Source organism: Ambystoma mexicanum, chromosome 13 (assembly GCF_040938575.1).
Source record: "Ambystoma mexicanum isolate Mex_15411 chromosome 13, UKY_AmexF1_1, whole genome shotgun sequence".
Classification (NCBI taxonomy): Eukaryota; Metazoa; Chordata; class Amphibia; order Caudata; family Ambystomatidae; genus Ambystoma; species Ambystoma mexicanum.
Window position 1 is genome coordinate 815,151,918 of NC_090938.1, and position 16,320 is coordinate 815,168,237.

The following is a 16,320-nucleotide window of genomic DNA, read 5'->3' on the forward strand; positions in this document are numbered from 1 at the left end:
AAGTCAGCCAAGCCAGGGTCTGATCAGTGATACCCAGGTTATCACAGAGACGGTTGAGCAGGATGGCATGGTTGACCATGTCAAAGGCAGAAGAGAGATCAAGTAAGATGACGACACAGGGGGTGTTGGAATCAAGGTAGGAGAGCAGGTCTTCACGGATGTTCAGGAGAGCAGTTTCCATGCTTCTGGCAGCTCTGAAGCCAGACTGATGGTCATGGAGACAACCAACAGATTCAGTGTGATGATTAAGCTGGGAGATGGCCAGCTTTTCCATGAGTTTGCCCAGGAAAGGAGTGTTGGAGATTGGGCGATGGTTAGCTGGGCGGGAAGGGGCGGCAGAGGGTTTCTTAAGGAGAGGGTGCAGAAGGGAGTGCTTCAGGGGGGTAAGGGAAGACTACAGTGGTGGAGTGGGTCCGGAAGTCAGCCAGAGCAGGAGCCAGAGTGTCAATATGATCCTTCATGGTTTTAGAGGAACAGGGGTGAACCTGTTTTGACGAGTCTTTCATAGATCGGACTTGTCTGGAAACCTCGTCGGTGGAGAACAGGGCAGAGGCAGAGAAGGAGGGAGGAGAGGCGGCCCAAGAAGGACCAGAGGAAGAGCAGGGAGTAGAGGGAGGAGGGGGAGAGGAAGAGAGAGAGAGGGCAGGATGTCCTGATTTTTAGTGATGAAATGAAAAGCCAGGGCTGAGCAGAGGGCTTTGGAGGGGACAGGAGAGGTAGATACTGCAGCAGGATTGGCCAGCTCCTTGCAGATTTTAAGGAGTTTGGCTGAGTTGTTAGATGCCACAGAGATGCAGTCTTGGATGTGGGCTCTCTTCTTGGTACGGACAGAGAGCTTTGGCATAAGGTGGAGCGGTGTGGCTCTGGACGTCGAGCAGCACAGCGTCAAGATGTCCCCGCTTCTGGTTCTGACTCGACGGGCTTCCAGCAGTCACGGAAATTCTCCGAACCCCGGTCAATGGCAATGGACTTCGATGGCCTCAATATCCGGGTGCTTCACTTCGAGATTCCTCAACGGACCCCGTTTCCGGTCAACAGCCTTTCGGGACTGGCTTCCAGGGTGCCTCAGTGAAGATAAGCTTTTGCACGATGTTGCCGCGTAGCTCGGGGAAGAGGTCTCCTAGCCAGGTCCTCTCTCAGATCAGTCCTCGACAGATTCAACAGCTTTCAGATCGGGTTGAGGGAAAACATCAGTAACCCTTCTTCTTCCAGCTGGGCTTCAAGAATAAGCAGCTTCAAGTTTCAACTTCAGCTTCTGAACAATTCTGGTAGCTGAGAGGTCCCCAGATATACAGTTCTGTCTCTTTCATACTGCTGAGCCAAGCTCGGGCAACCAATCAGTCAGAAGGGCATTCATACAGGCAGGCAGCCAATCAGGCTCTCAGTGCATTCAGGCCATTCACTTCCACCCAGACACCCATAACATGAAGTGCATATTGGACACTCCATTCACCCAGGTCACACCCCGAAGGTGTACCCACAACATACAGTCAATGGGAAGGCTCCAGCCAGTCTAGCCTGGACTTCCCCACAATACCATATATGGTTCTTCCACACAACAGCCAGTCAGGAGAAGGGACAGTCAGGGCTTCCCAGGACTTTGGGAAAACAAGGTAACAGGCAATGGAAAGCAAGAGGCCACAGGGGCCATCTTGTCTCCTATCAGGAATCCACCGATTCCTATGGTAGGGCCTGGGTATCCCAAAATGGAGGATACTCAGAGCACCTGTCAAATTCAGCATGGAGCTGCCACCAACCCATACCCTGCCCGGTGGGCCACACACATGTGCCCAAAATGATACACTAGGGGTACAGGGCTGTACCCCCACCCATGTTCACCACAACCAAAAAGAGGAAGAGCTGAACTGCCAGGGGTCCCACTGGACTCCTGTGCAGAAAAGAACACAGAACACACATGATAAGGGAGTACAGGACAAGGGTTCCACGTGTTAAAAAACCCCAGCAAAAATATCGCCATACACAAATATAGCCTATGGCCATTCCCGACAACCATATATACGGCGATATTTTTGGTGGGGATAATATTGCCTGATATCAGGACAAGGACATGGAGGCCCTGTCCCTCCAATGCATTCCAGCATCACAAATACCCTTGCAGATGAGTCATTGCCAAAGGGGAGCACCATGAACTGGAAGTCTTCTCCTGCTATTTGGAAGCGAAGGAATTTTCTGTGCGCTGGGAACATTGAAATATGTAAGTATGCATCTTTCATATCCAATGTTGCCCTGTAGTCCCCTTGTTTCAATAGGGGGATTACCTCCTCCAGGTGAGGGCTGCAGTGGTTGTATTCGGTAGGTGCTGGTGTGTGCCTCCAGGTGAGCGCTGCAGTGGTTGCCTTCTCAAGGGGATGGTGCGTGCCTCCTGGTGAGGCTGCAGTGGTTGCCTTCTAAAGGGGATGGTGTGTGTCTCCAGGTGAGCGCTGCAGTGGGTGCCTTCTAAAGGGGACGGTGTGTGCCTCCAGGTGAGCACTGCAGAGGGTGCCTTCTAAAGGAGATGGTGTGTGCTTCCAGGTGAGCGCTGCAGTGGTTCCCTTCTAAAGGGGACGGTGTGTGCCTCCAGGTGAGGGCTGCAGTGGTTGTCTTCTAAAGGGGATGGTGTGTGCCTCCAGATGAGCGTCGCAGTGGTTGCCTTCTAAAGGAGATGGTGTGTGCCTCCAGGTGAGCGCTGCAGTGGTTGCCTTCTAAAGGGGATGGTGTGTGCCTCCAGGTGAGTGCTGCAGTGGTTGCCTTCTAAAGGGGACGGTGTGTGCCTCCAGGTGAGGCCTGCAGTGGTTGCCTTTGCTAGGTGTTTGTATGCCTCCACAGGAGGGCTACAGTAGTTGCCTTCTTAAGATGATGGTGTGTGCTTCCAGTGGGACGCTGCATAAGTTGCCTTCTGAAGGTGTTGGGGTGTGCCTCCAGGTGAGGGCTGCAGTGGTTGCCTTCTAAAGGGGATGGTGTGTGCCTCCATGTGAGGGCTGCAGTGGTTGCCTTCTAAAGGGGATGGTGTGTGCCTCCAGAGGAGGGATGCAGTAGTTGCCTTCTCATGGTGATGGTGTGTATCTCCGGATGACGGCTGCAGAGGCTTTCTCCTCCGTGTTTTGGAATGCCTTGATCCAGCAATAGCAGAGTGGTGGCCTCCTTCGGGTGAGGAATGCCTTCATCCAGCAGTAGTGGAGTGGTTGTCTCCTCCAGGTGAGTAATTCCTTCATCCAGCAGTAGTGGAGTGGTTATCTCCTCAGAGGAATGGCATGGCTTCATCCAGGAGTAGTGGAGTGGTTGTCTCCTCCAGGTGAGTAATTTCTTCATCCAGTAGTAGTGGAGTGGTGGTCTCCTCTGGGTGAGGAATGCCTTCATCCAGCAGTAGTGGAGTGGTGGTCTCCTCAGAGGAATGGCATGGGTTCATCCAGCAATAGTGGAGTGGTTATCTCCTCAGAGGAATGGCATGGCTTCATCCAGGAGTAGTGGAGTGGTTGACACCTTAGGGTATTGGAATGGCTTCATCCAGCAATAGTGGAGTGGTTGTCACTTTAGGGTGATGGAATGGCTTCATCCAGCAGTAGTGGAGTGGCTGTCTCCTCCGGGTGAGTAATTCCTTCATCCAGCAGTAGTGGAGTGCTTGTCACCTTAGGGTGATGGAATGGCTTCGTCCAGCAGTAGTGGAGTGGCGGTTTCCTCTGGGTGAGGAATGTCTTCTACCAGCAGTAGTGGATTGGCGGTTTCCTCTGGGTGAGGAATGCCTTGGTCTCCTCAGAGTGAGGAATGCCTTCATCCAGCAATAGTGGGTGGGGGGGGGTCTCCTTGGGGTGATCTGGAGCATTCCTCCCGTGGGGGTGATGTAGTCACATGTCCCACCCGCCCCCTATATTTATAAAAGGCAGTTTAGGTTTTAGAGCCTCTGGGAGATCAGATAATTATTATTATTATTATTTATTAATGTGATACAGTTTTAAACAAATGTAAAAAACTTTACACATATTTACATCAAACAACTGAAATTCGATTAATAAAAATAAAATTCCAAACCTTGATAAAATCTTTAATACAGTTAATAGATAATTGATACTATATATGAGTTCAGAACAGAGCATAGTTATTGTATGTATATACGTAAAAGGAGAGAGAAACACCCTCTTCATATTCATATTAACATTAAACATTTCGTACTTGCACATACCAGGAAGAAGCCCCCTCGAGTTTGAATTCATGAGAGCAGCGGCCTCACGCCACGCCTGATGGAGTGCAAGATGCAGTTTAGAATTGTAGGTATTAACACACTGCTTCCAGAAATCTGCCTGATCCATATAATCTATATTATGAACAAACTCACTGAGATACTTCATATGCTTCCTTCTCATCCTACAGCATCTCGTCAGCACATGGCGAGCCGTCTCCGGCTCGGTAGGGAGATCACAAATCCTACAGTATCTTTCTGCTAAACTCAGACCCAATTCTGGGCCCCGAGTAGTCAGAACCGGTAAGTGGTTGAGGCGCATTAATAGAATAAACCGCCTCAGATGTTCTGATGGGCATACATTTAAATAGGGTTGTGCCTTCCCATAGGTATATAGTACAAATAGGATGAAACTATAGCTTTTCAGGCTACTAAGATGGTTCAAATTATTCTGCCAGTCCCACAAATTGAGGCGATTGCTCATGCTAGTAATCAGGAAATCATTTTCCCTGGCCCATTCCGGTGACCAGCTGATTTCTTCAGTCAGAGACCGAATCTGGCTTTCTAATTTAGCCTGTCTACCCGCCACGCAATCTTCCTTAATAGTCAAAAGTAGCCTATTTGTTGGTTTATTATTGAGCCTGATATACAATTCCATCCTCTTCCTTAAGACCGTGGCTCTACAAGAGAAGATTCCTAGCTCGAGTCTAATGATCGCCATGGGGATACACTGGGGAAGGCCAAGAATTTTTCTCCAAAACGTACCCTCTACCAGTTGTAGCCATCCTAAATTCATGTTTATTAAAGGTTCTAAACCATACGTCACCATGGGGGCCAGGCATTGAATATACAGCTGACGTGCTGCCCAAATTGAAAATCCACACTGATCTCGTGTGAACTTATAAATTAAGGCTGTGAGTTGAGCTGCTTTTGTTCTACGCTCCTGAATGCAAGTGAAATAATTTCCTTTACTGTCAAATTCTACCCCCAGATATCTGTACATATGAGTGTATTCAATTTCGATCAAGCCCATCGTCATTCTCGGTCTAGCCACTCTACCAGCAGTACATAGCAATAGCTTAGTTTTACTATTATTAATAACTAATTCATTGTTTTCTGCATATCGCCATAGCTGATTGGCTGATCTCAGGATACCACTGAAAGTTTGATCCATGATCACCAAATTGTCCGCATAAGCCAGGAGTGGGCAGTGGCAGGAGCCTATTTTAGGGGGACAGTTATTAATCCCTGAGAGGCATTTGGGTACATCTGAAACAAACAAATTATATAGGGTAGGAGCTGTCACACATCCTTGCTTTACCCCTCGACTCTGGGGAATGGGTTTGGTCACTGAACCCAAATTATCCAACCTAACTTGAACAGTGTTATTAGAATGTAGGAGCTCCAGATAATACAATAAAGATTCGGGACAGCCCAAATTCCTCAATTTGTTCCATAGGAGGGAGCGGTTAACCGAATCAAAGGCCGCCTTGAAATCTACATATAGAGCGTATAGTGGAGGGTTAGAACGGGCCAATGCCTTATTTCTCAGAGTATTCATAACAAATATATTGTTTGAAGTAGAATAGCCTGCTCTAAAACCGCTTTGAAATTGATCTAATATACCAGCGTTCTCTACCCATATTAGCAATTCTTTCAAAATAAGGGCTGCAAACAATTTCCCAGAACAATCCAGCGTAGATAAGAGCCGGTAGTTCGTAGGATCGGACCTACTGCCTTTTTTGAAAACGGGTATGATGATGGCTGCCTGCCAAGATGTCGGTATACTACCCTCATATAATACCTTATCAAACAATATTTTCAAAAGGTTTGCCCAGATAGGGGGGTTGTTTCTCAGCACCATATTAGAGAGGCCATTTGGCCCAGGAGCTCGTGAAGTATTTAATGACTTGATTCTATTTTGCAGATCCTCCACAGAAACAGAGAATGGGGGAATATGGGGTTTGCTAGCAGTAGGAATAAAAATCTTACAGCTGCTCCCCATATTTCTCATTCCCAGAAAGGAGATCCATTCATCACACCCTATAGGATTAACCATGCTGGATATAGTTTTCCCTTTCGCTTTCCCTAGTATGGACCAGATTTTACGAGTGTTCTGGCCACATAATGTTCTAACTGTATGTTGCCATCTCTCCACTTTCCTGATATTTTTATGTATTTTTAGCCATACTTGGTAAGCAACCTTCAGCTTTCTTGTTTTGAGAGCTATACCCTTTTTGGGGTCAGGGCCATTGATGATATGTCTCATGTCTCCTCTAAGCTTGCACTTCCTATCTCTAATACGCTCATATTTTAACTCGTTTGAGGCCTTACCCACCATCAGCCCCATTTTACAAGAGAGAATTTGCTAATCCAGCTTTCTATTTGTTTGGGTGACATTTGCATAAACATATTTGATTGTTCAGTCCCCCACTCACCAGACGCCCTTGTGGCCTTTAGAATATTATTCGCTGACCAAGAAATACGATTTAGGGAGTGGTTGATTACGAGATCTCCCAGATTTGCAGTTTCTACATTAAGGTGGCTGTATCCCAGAGATAATATCAAGGGGTCGTGGTCACTCCATTTATATTCCTTTACCCTCAAATCTTTAACGATTGATGCAATCTCCACACTAGTGTAGATATAATCGAGGGTACTCTCGTTACTCCCATTCTTCCGGGTAAATTTACCGGGACTATCGTTTCTAGTTCGACCATTAATTATTTCAAGGTCCCAGCATTCAAAGAAATCCCTCCAGCACATCCCCTCATTATCAGTAAAAGCCTGATTCCAAAAAACTATTATTCGCTAAGTACTGATTATTGCTTATACCACCACCACTATTGATTCTACAATTTAGATCCCCAGCCACAATAACAAAATATCTGTCATTGGTTAATTTCCAATTGCTTAAAAGATTGTGCAGAGTATCTTCTATGCACTCTCTATACTTCGCACCCGGGGGATTATATACATTTATTAACAATATTTCTTCCCATCTTGCTTTTATTCTGAGGGTCAGGGCAGCAGCACACAAATAGTTACTGTCCACTGGGATCATTCTGCTTTTAATATTAGATATCCCTATAGCTACGCCCCCATAAGGTCGTCCGCATAAGCCTTTCTTAGCAAGGGTGGGGTATGTAGCGTAACCATCAATGGCTGTCTGCTGCACCAGCCAAGTTTCTTGTAATAAAATGATGGGATATTTGTTTATCAATAGTAGGGAACCCTTATTAGTAAGAAAATGCTGATGACCATGTGTATTCCAACTTAGCAGGGTATCATCTCATGTTTGTTGTAGAACTAAAGGCAGCGAATCTGCCAACCATGTCAAAGTGTTTTGGATATCTGACACCTGTACGTTCTTTCCCGTTATTTGGGTGGGTATACCACTCTTGTTTTGGGCTGCCATTGACTCAGCGCTTGGGAGTGAGGGATCTTCCTTCTCTTTACAGGCATCTACTTCCATCCCCACTTGTAAAAGACATTGTTTATGAGATCGAATCAATTGGGCTGATGCCAGGACACAGCAATGGAGGGCTGTAACATTGGGATTGCATACAGTAAGTGGTTCCACAAAGGAGAAATCTTCTGAGTGGATAAACCGCAATTATGGAATCAGATGCAGTTTATTCAGGACCTCCGTTCTCGTCAACCACTTATCCCTCTTCTTTTGATTTAAGTTTTTAATAATGCATATTTTACTTGCATTAGGATCGTCTATTTCTGTTGCTTCCATTGGGTTGTGTGGCCCCTTGGCATCCACATTATCATCCCCACATTGATTCGAACATTTCGTGTCCTCTTCAGCTAAGCTGGTAGAGATGTCAGAATCCGGATCCTCAAGGATCGTGCTGGTAACTTCCTGTGCTATGTCCGGGATAATCCAGCTTGTTAAGGTCCCTAATCCTTTCTTAGCAAATTTCCTAGTTTTCCGCCTCCTGCGTTTTGCTTTTTTAGCACGGGTTGCTGGAACATTAGTAGCAGGTAAGGGGGAAGCTATTTCGACTACCAAGTTTTTAGAGGCTAGACGTCTTTGTTGCCGTCGCTGCTTTTTTGTCAGGGGTGCTTCCAAGCCATTCTCTACGGGTTTGTCTGATTTGTCGGGTGCCATCAGTGCAACCGGTCCCCCAGCTCCATTTGGGGGCTGCTGATTTGATAGATCTTGCCCCATAGATGTAACAGAATTAGGAAGCCCCAACTGTATTATCGAATTGGTGTGGATCCTCCCGCATAGTTTTAACAGAATTTTCATGGCAAATTGGAGAGATGCCACTGAGGCTTGCAATTCTACAATGGCTATGTTATTGCAGTCCTCAATGTTTCTGCTATCTCCCCTATCCATGCACTCCGGGTCTTCAAATCCAATATATAGGTTTGGAGAAGTTGATAACCGCTCAACTGTTGGGACCACCGGGGAAATAGAGGTAGGGTGCATAGAGTGGGTACCCGATAAGTTAGAAGTTGAGTTGCTTGGTTGTCTTGGGCTAACAGATCCCCTAAGACTTTGCTGCTCCCCCTGAGCTGCATTTAGAACCTGGGCCTCAACCACAAGTGGACAATCGTTTAATGCAGTGGAGGGTTTGTTTAGAGAGGCCATCAATTTTTGAATTGATAGACATAGGTCTAAAAGAGAGTTATTATCAATGTCATTATAATTAGTATTATCCAGGGTAATACTATTATTATGTTGGAATGGGGGTGGAAAATTACAATCTTCTGCTACTGACTTATCCGCAGTGGTGGTTTTCCTTTATGTTGTTTTTCCCAAACACAGCTGGAATAGTCCCTTTAATCACTCTACCCACCTCCTCCCTAGTGTTGATATGCTTATTTACTTTCTGCGGTGGATTATCCCTGGGCCCTTCTTGGCCTTTACGCAAGTTATATCGGGTTTTGTTCTGCCTTGTTTTGGCCATGAGGTCAAGCAGACCTTGGCCTCCCTTCTTCTTAGGTGGATGTAGCGATGGAATAAATAAGCACAAACGTGCTAGTATAGTCTCCCTTGAATTATACCGGCTTCCACAGTATGTAAGATCAGAGGTGCACCAAGGCACAATGTAGTTGTAGGTATGCGAGATAAATAACTCACTGCCTCGAATTTCAAGTTGGCGATATCACTTCAGCGCCAAACAGTCGCAAAACAGTCGGCGCACTTCACCCCTGGGTGTTAGCCTGGTCTTTTTACTTCTCCCGAGGTCACGTGGTCTGGGTACGTGTGGTGCGTGGCCCCGCCTCCTCCAGGAAGCGTGCAGCAGGGATAGTAGCGGCAAGAGTCGAGGAGCAACTCGCAGTGCCGGCTCTTTGATTGTAGGCTCCAGTCAATGTAAAATCACCAGTTCTTTGTAAAAAACAAAATGATCTGCTGACCTGCACCCCCACTTCCTTGCAAACCACCAACTAGTCCCCCCAAGACCCAAGACCCAAGTTCCTATAGTCAAAGATTCTTAGCCTGCCAGGTCTAGGGGCTTGAACTCTGACCCTGTGCATGGGTGCACCTACACAAGCACACTCCTTAATGTAGCCACCTGCTCACCCGCGTATCATAATGCAGCGCTATGGTTTGCGGTCACCAGGCCGCCATCTTACCTTACTGTGCAGGTACCGGTGATCGTACTCCTGAAGGGGCGTCCCATCCAGGAGGATCCTGCCAGCCTGCGGCTCATAGAAGCGCTCCAGGAGAGCCACACAGGATGACTTACCAGCCGAGGAAGGGCCTATGAGGGCTGTTACCATACCCGGTCTCAGCTCAAATGAGACAGCCTAGGGAGAAAAAGAGAGACTGGTGATTAGTAGAGATGAGAGAGTCTCATGGATACTTTACTATATCCATGTTATTTCTCTCTGGTGAGGTGTAAAGTGCTGCCGCCCTAGTGGGGGAATAAGAATCTGCAGTCATTTACGGCACGGCCCTAGCCATGGATGAACCTTCCAGCACCACCTAGTGTTTATCTGCAGAAATGTGAAGAACACAGAGGACTTCCAATGAAGAATTGTATTAGCATAATGCCCCGCTGCAGCCTATGCACACACAATCTGACCTCAAGGTAAACGGGCAAATGAGAAGCTTGAAGACCTGAAGCCATCCAGAGCCCCCTGGGAAGGGGAACGCCTTCTCGTACCTTCAGCACTGGAATGTTCGGCTGGCTGGGGTAGGAGAAAGCCACGTTCTCAAAGGTGATGTGACCATGCAGGGTTTTTGGTGCCAGCGTGCCAGGAGGCGAGATCTGTGGAGTGCGGTTCATGTACTCGAAGATCTTCTCAGAGGCTCCGACAGCTCCTTTCACATCGGGGTACATCCTGAGGAGCACCTGATCCAGGGGAGACAGTGATTAAGAGAGCAGCACACTCAGACACAATAAGCAGGTCAGCAGGCATAGGGCAGCAAGATACCCGGCGTACGTGTAGGCACATAGGATAGCTGATCTTCAGGGGCACAGGAGGCATGTTCTGATGCCAATCCCCGAGGGGCACTGGAGCATGGGACGAAACATACCCCTGATGGGCACTGGAGGCAGGTGGTCATATGTCGTATGGTGAAGCTTGCTCCCAATGGAAAACACTTCACCTGCTCAACTCACCAGAAGAAAGCAAGGGTGACAGAGGAGGAAGATGTACAAGGAGAGCAGCGAGGGTAGAATTACATTCAGAGACAGGGAGAGGAATATCAGGGCATGAGAGGAAGAAGACAGAGCCTAGTAGAGTGTTACATTCAGAGACAGGCAGATCAGGGCATGAGAGGATGAAGAAAGAGCCAGGTAGAGTGTTACATTCAGAGTCAGGGAGAGGAATATCAGGGCACGAGAGGAAGAAGACAGAGCCTGGTAGAGTGTTACATTCAGAGACAGGGAGAGGAATATCAGGGCACGAGAGGAAGAAGACAGAGCCTGGTAGAGTGTTGCATTCAGAGACAGGGAGATCAGGGCATGAGAGGAAGAAGCCAGAGCCTGGTAGAGTGTTACATCCAGAGTCAGGGAGAGGAATATCAGGGCACGAGAGGAAGAAGCCAGAGCCTGGTAGAGTGTTACATTCAGAGACAGGGAGAGGAATATCAATGCAAGAGAGGAAGAAGACAGAGCCTGGTAGAGTGTTACATTCAGAGACAGGGAGATCACGGCATGAGAGGAAGAAGACAGAGCCTGGTAGAGTGCTACATTCAGAGAAAGGGAGAGGAATATCAGGGCGTGAGAGGAAGAAGACAGAGCCTGGTAGAGTGTTACATTCAGAGACAGGGAGAGGAATATCAGGGCATGAGAGGAAGAGACAGAGCCTGGTAGAGTGTTACATTCAGAGACAGGGAGAGGAATATCAGGGCATGAGAGGAAGAAGACAGAGCCTGGTAGAGTGTTACATTCAGAGACAGGGAGATCAGGGCATGAGAGGAAGAAGACAGAGCCTGGTAGAGTGTTACATTCAGAGACAGGGAGAGGAATATCAGGGCATGAGAGAGAGATGACAGAGCCTGGTAGAGTGTTACATTCAGAGACAGGGAGAGGAATATCAGGGCATGAGAGGAAGAAGACAGAGCCTGGTAGAGTGCTACATTCAGAGACAGGGAGAGGAATATCAGGGCATGAGAGGAAGAAGACAGAGCCTGGTAGAGTGTTGCATTCAGAGACAGGGAGATCAGGGCATGAGAGGAAGAAGACAGAGCCTGGTAGAGTGTTACATCCAGAGTCAGGGAGAGGAATATCAGGGCACGAGAGGAAGAAGCCAGAGCCTGGTAGAGTGTTACATTCAGAGACAGGGAGAGGAATATCAATGCAAGAGAGGAAGAAGACAGAGCCTGGTAGAGTGTTACATTCAGAGACAGGGAGATCACGGCATGAGAGGAAGAAGACAGAGCCTGGTAGAGTGCTACATTCAGAGAAAGGGAGAGGAATATCAGGGCGTGAGAGGAAGAAGACAGAGCCTGGTAGAGTGTTACATTCAGAGACAGGGAGAGGAATATCAGGGCATGAGAGGAAGAGACAGAGCCTGGTAGAGTGTTACATTCAGAGACAGGGAGAGGAATATCAGGGCATGAGAGGAAGAAGACAGAGCCTGGTAGAGTGTTACATTCAGAGACAGGGAGAGGAATATCAGGGCATGAGAGGAAGACGCCAGAGCCTGGTAGAGTGTTACATTCAGAGACAGGGAGAGGAATATCAGGGCATGAGAGAGAGATGACAGAGCCTGGTAGAGTGCTACATTCAGAGACAGGGAGAGGAATATCAGGGCATGAGAGGAAGACGCCAGAGCCTGGTAGAGTGTTACATTCAGAGACAGGGAGAGGAATATCAGGGCATGAGAGAGAGATGACAGAGCCTGGTAGAGTGCTACATTCAGAGACAGGGAGAGGAATATCAGGGCATGAGAGGAAGAAGACAGAGCCTGGTAGAGTGTTACATTCAAAGACAGGGAGAGGAACATCAGGGCATGAGAGGAAGAAGACAGAGCCAGGTAGAGTGTTACATTCAGAGACAGGGAGAGGAATATCAGGGCGTGAGAGGAAGAAGACAGAGCCTGGTAGAGTGTTACATTACATTCAGAGACAGGGAGAGGAATATCAGGGCATGAGAGGGAGAAGACAGAGCCTGGTAGAGTGTTACATTCAGAGACATGGAGAGGAATATCAGGGCATGAGAGGAAGAAGAAAGAGTCTGGTAGAGTGTTACATTCAGAGACAGGGAGAGGTATATCAGGGCACGAGAGGAAGAAGACAGAGCCTGGTAGAGTGTTCCATTCAGAGACAGGGAGATCACGGCATGAGAGGAAGAAGACAGAGCCTGGTAGAGTGTTACATTCAGAGACAGGGAGAGGAATATCAGGACATGAGAGGAAGAAGACAGAGCCTGGTAGAGTGTTACATTCAGAGACAGGGAGAGGAATATCAGGGCATGAGAGGAAGAAGCCAGAGCCTGGTAGAGTGTTACATTCAGAGACAGGGAGAGGAATATCAGGGCATGAGAGGGAGAACACAGAGCCTGGTAGAGTGTTGCATTCAGAGACAGGGAGAGGAATATCAGGGCATGAGAGGAAGAAGACAGAGCCTGGTAGAGTGTTACATTCAGAGACAGGGAGAGGTTTATCAGGGCATGAGAGGAAGAACACAGAGCCTGATAGAGTGTTACATTCAGAGACAGGGAGAGGAATATCAGGACATGAGAGGAAGAAGACAGAGCCTGGGAGGGTGTTACATTCAGAGACAGGGAGAGGAATATCAGGGCATGAGAGGAAGAGACAGAGCTTGGTAGAGTGTTACATTCAGAGACAGGGAGAGGAATATCAGGGCATGAGAGGAAGAAGACAGAGCCAGGTAGAGTGTTACATTCAGAGACAGGGAGAGGAATATCAGGGCATGAGAGGAAGAAGACAGAGCCTGGGAGGGTGTTACATTCAGAGACAGGGAGAGGAATATCAGGGCATGAGAGGAAGAAGACAGAGCTTGGTAGAGTGTTACATTCAGAGACAGGGAGAGGAATATCAGGGCGTGAGAGGAAGCAGACAGGGCCTGGCAGAGTGTGACATTCAGAGACAGGGAGAGGAATATCAGTGCAAGAGAGGAAGAAGACAGAGCCTGGTAGAGTGTTACATTCAGAGACAGGGAGAGGAATATCAGGGCATGAGAGGAAGAGACAGAGCCTGGTAGAGTGTTACATTCAGAGACAGGGAGAGGAATATCAGGGCATGAGAGGGAGAAGACAGAGCCTGGTAGAGTGTTACATTCAGAGACAGGGAGAGGAATATCAGGGCATGAGAGGATGAAGACAGAGCCTGGTAGAGGGTTACATTCAGAGACAGGGAGAGGAACATCAGGGCATGAGAGGAAGAAGACAGAGCCTGGTAGAGTGTTACATTCAGAGACAGGGAGAGGAATATTGGCGCATGAGAGGAAGACGCCAGAGCCTGGTAGAGTGTTACATTCAGAGACAGGGAGCGGAATATCAGGGCTTGAGAGGAAGAAGACAGAGCCTGGTAGAGAGTTACATTCAGAGACGGGGATCAGGGCATGAGCGGAAGAAGACAGAACCTGGTAGAGTGTTACATTCAGAGACAGGGAGAGGAATATCAGGGCATGAGGAGAAGAAGAAGACAGAGCCTGGTAGAGTGTTACATTCAGAGACAGGGAGAGGTATATCAGGGAATGAGAGGAAGAAGACAGAGCCTGGTAGAGAGTTACATTCAGAGACGGGGATCAGGGCATGAGAGGAAGAAGAAAGAGTCTGGTAGAGTGTTGCATTCAGAGACAGGGAGAGGAATATCAGGGCACGAGAGGAAGAAGACAGAGCCTGGTAGAGTGTTACATTCAGAGACAGGGAGAGGAATATCAGGGCATGAAAGGAAGAAGACAGAGCCTGGTAGAGTGTTACATTCAGAGACAGTGAGATCAGGGCATGAGAGGAAGAAGCCAGAGCCTGGTAGAGTGTTACATTCAGAGACAGGGATAGGAATATCAGTGCAAGAGAGGAAGAAGACAGAGCCTGGTAGAGTGTTACATTCAGAGACAGGGAGAGGAATATTAGGACATGTGAGGAAGAAGACAGAGCCTGGTAGAGTGTTACATTCAGAGACATGGAGAGGAATATCAGGGCATGAGAGGAAGAAGAAAGAGTCTGGTAGAGTGTTACATTCAGAGACATGGAGAGGAATATCAGGGCATGAGAGGAAGAAGAAAGAGTCTGGTAGAGTGTTACATTCAGAGACAGGGAGAGGAATATCAGTGCAAGAGAGGAAGAAGACAGAGCCTGGTAGAGTGTTACATTCAGAGACAGGGAGAGGAATATTAGGGCATTAGAGGAAGAAGACAGAGCCTGGTAGAGTGTTACATTCAGAGACAGGAAGAGGAATATCAGGGCATGAGAGGAAGAAGACAGAGCCTGGCAGAGTGTTACATTCAGAGACAGGGAGATCAGGGCATGAGAGGAAGAAGCCAGAGCCTGGTAGAGTGTTACATTCAGAGACAGGGAGAGGAATATCAGTGCAAGAGAGGAAGAAGACAGAGCCTGGTAGAGTGTTACATTCAGAGACAGGGAGAGGAATATTAGGGCATTAGAGGAAGAAGACAGAGCCTGGTAGAGTGCTACATTCAGAGAAAGGGAGAGGAATATCAGGGCGTGAGAGGAAGAAGACAGAGCCTGGTAGAGTGTTACATTCAGAGACAGGGAGAGGAATATTAGGGCATGAGAGGAAGAAGCCAGAGCCTGGTAGAGTGTTACATTCAGAGATAGGGAGAGGTATATCAGGGCACGAGATGAAGAGACAGAGCCTGGTAGAGTGTCTGGAAGGCACATTCCCAAACCTTGTGTAGTTACTAACAACATTGATAGTGAAGAGCTAGACTAGAAGGTCCAGGAGGGAGTTTAGATATAGACGGCAATTGCCTTTAGGTTCTCATTGACAGCCAAGCTAGATACCCGACTGTATGGGTCAATAGTCTCCATCTACGAGGGGATTGTGAACACCTGGGTTAGTGTGGGAAACACTATATCTAGACAAGAGAATGAGGGACGCCCTAGTGTCATGGCAAATAAATCAATAAAAACCCTTGAACCTTCTCTGGGAGTTGGGGTGTTCCTTTAGCCATCTGTGACATAGGTTGCTATAAGTCTACGCACAAGCATACATCCCCATTCACCTTCCTGACTACACCCAAGGGGGACATGCATTCCACGTCTTTTGTTATACCTTCCTGGAACAGGCTGGACACTTATTTCTGTACTACACTTCTCTTCACCAAGGGGACACGTTGTGCTCTGGCCACGGGTGGTTTTGGCCCTCCCTTAAGCTCTGTTTTATGTATCACGCCTTTGAAACCTCAAACTTGAGGTTTAAAAACTCTTGGAACCTCCCTTCCTCCGGCACATGTACCTTGTGTTCTCTCATGTCACATTGTCGACACTATTGTGAAGCAAAGCACAGAGGCAGTCTGTAGGTAACTCTGGTAGCTCCATTTATGTTTAGATCAAGGTGACATGGAGCGGCCCGCTTCCCCCAAAACTCCTGGCTGCCTGGCCGGCCATCATGGCTGGAATCCCTAGGCCGTCACATTCTTGAGCACCTGATACATTCCCAAACTGGTGCCCCCATGGCCACAGTCAGCACAATATCTACTCCCGATGGGTAATGTGATGTCATGGAGGCAGAACCCTAGAGGCACT

General features: G+C 47.8%; 1 protein-coding gene across 4 annotated transcripts in view; it reads right to left on the reverse strand.

Moving 5' to 3' along the window:
• The window catches only part of LOC138522056 (antigen peptide transporter 1-like), a 129,764-nt gene that overhangs the window by 59,643 nt on the left and 53,801 nt on the right, over positions 1 to 16,320 (reverse strand). For all 4 annotated transcript variants that reach the window (XM_069635288.1, XM_069635289.1, XM_069635286.1 and 1 more), the window contains 2 exons: positions 10,303 to 10,491; positions 9,770 to 9,943 (listed from right to left, as the gene is read on the reverse strand). In XM_069635288.1, coding sequence (XP_069491389.1) covers positions 9,770 to 9,943; positions 10,303 to 10,491 — 363 coding nt within the window. The remainder of the gene's footprint in view (positions 1 to 9,769; positions 9,944 to 10,302; positions 10,492 to 16,320) is intronic.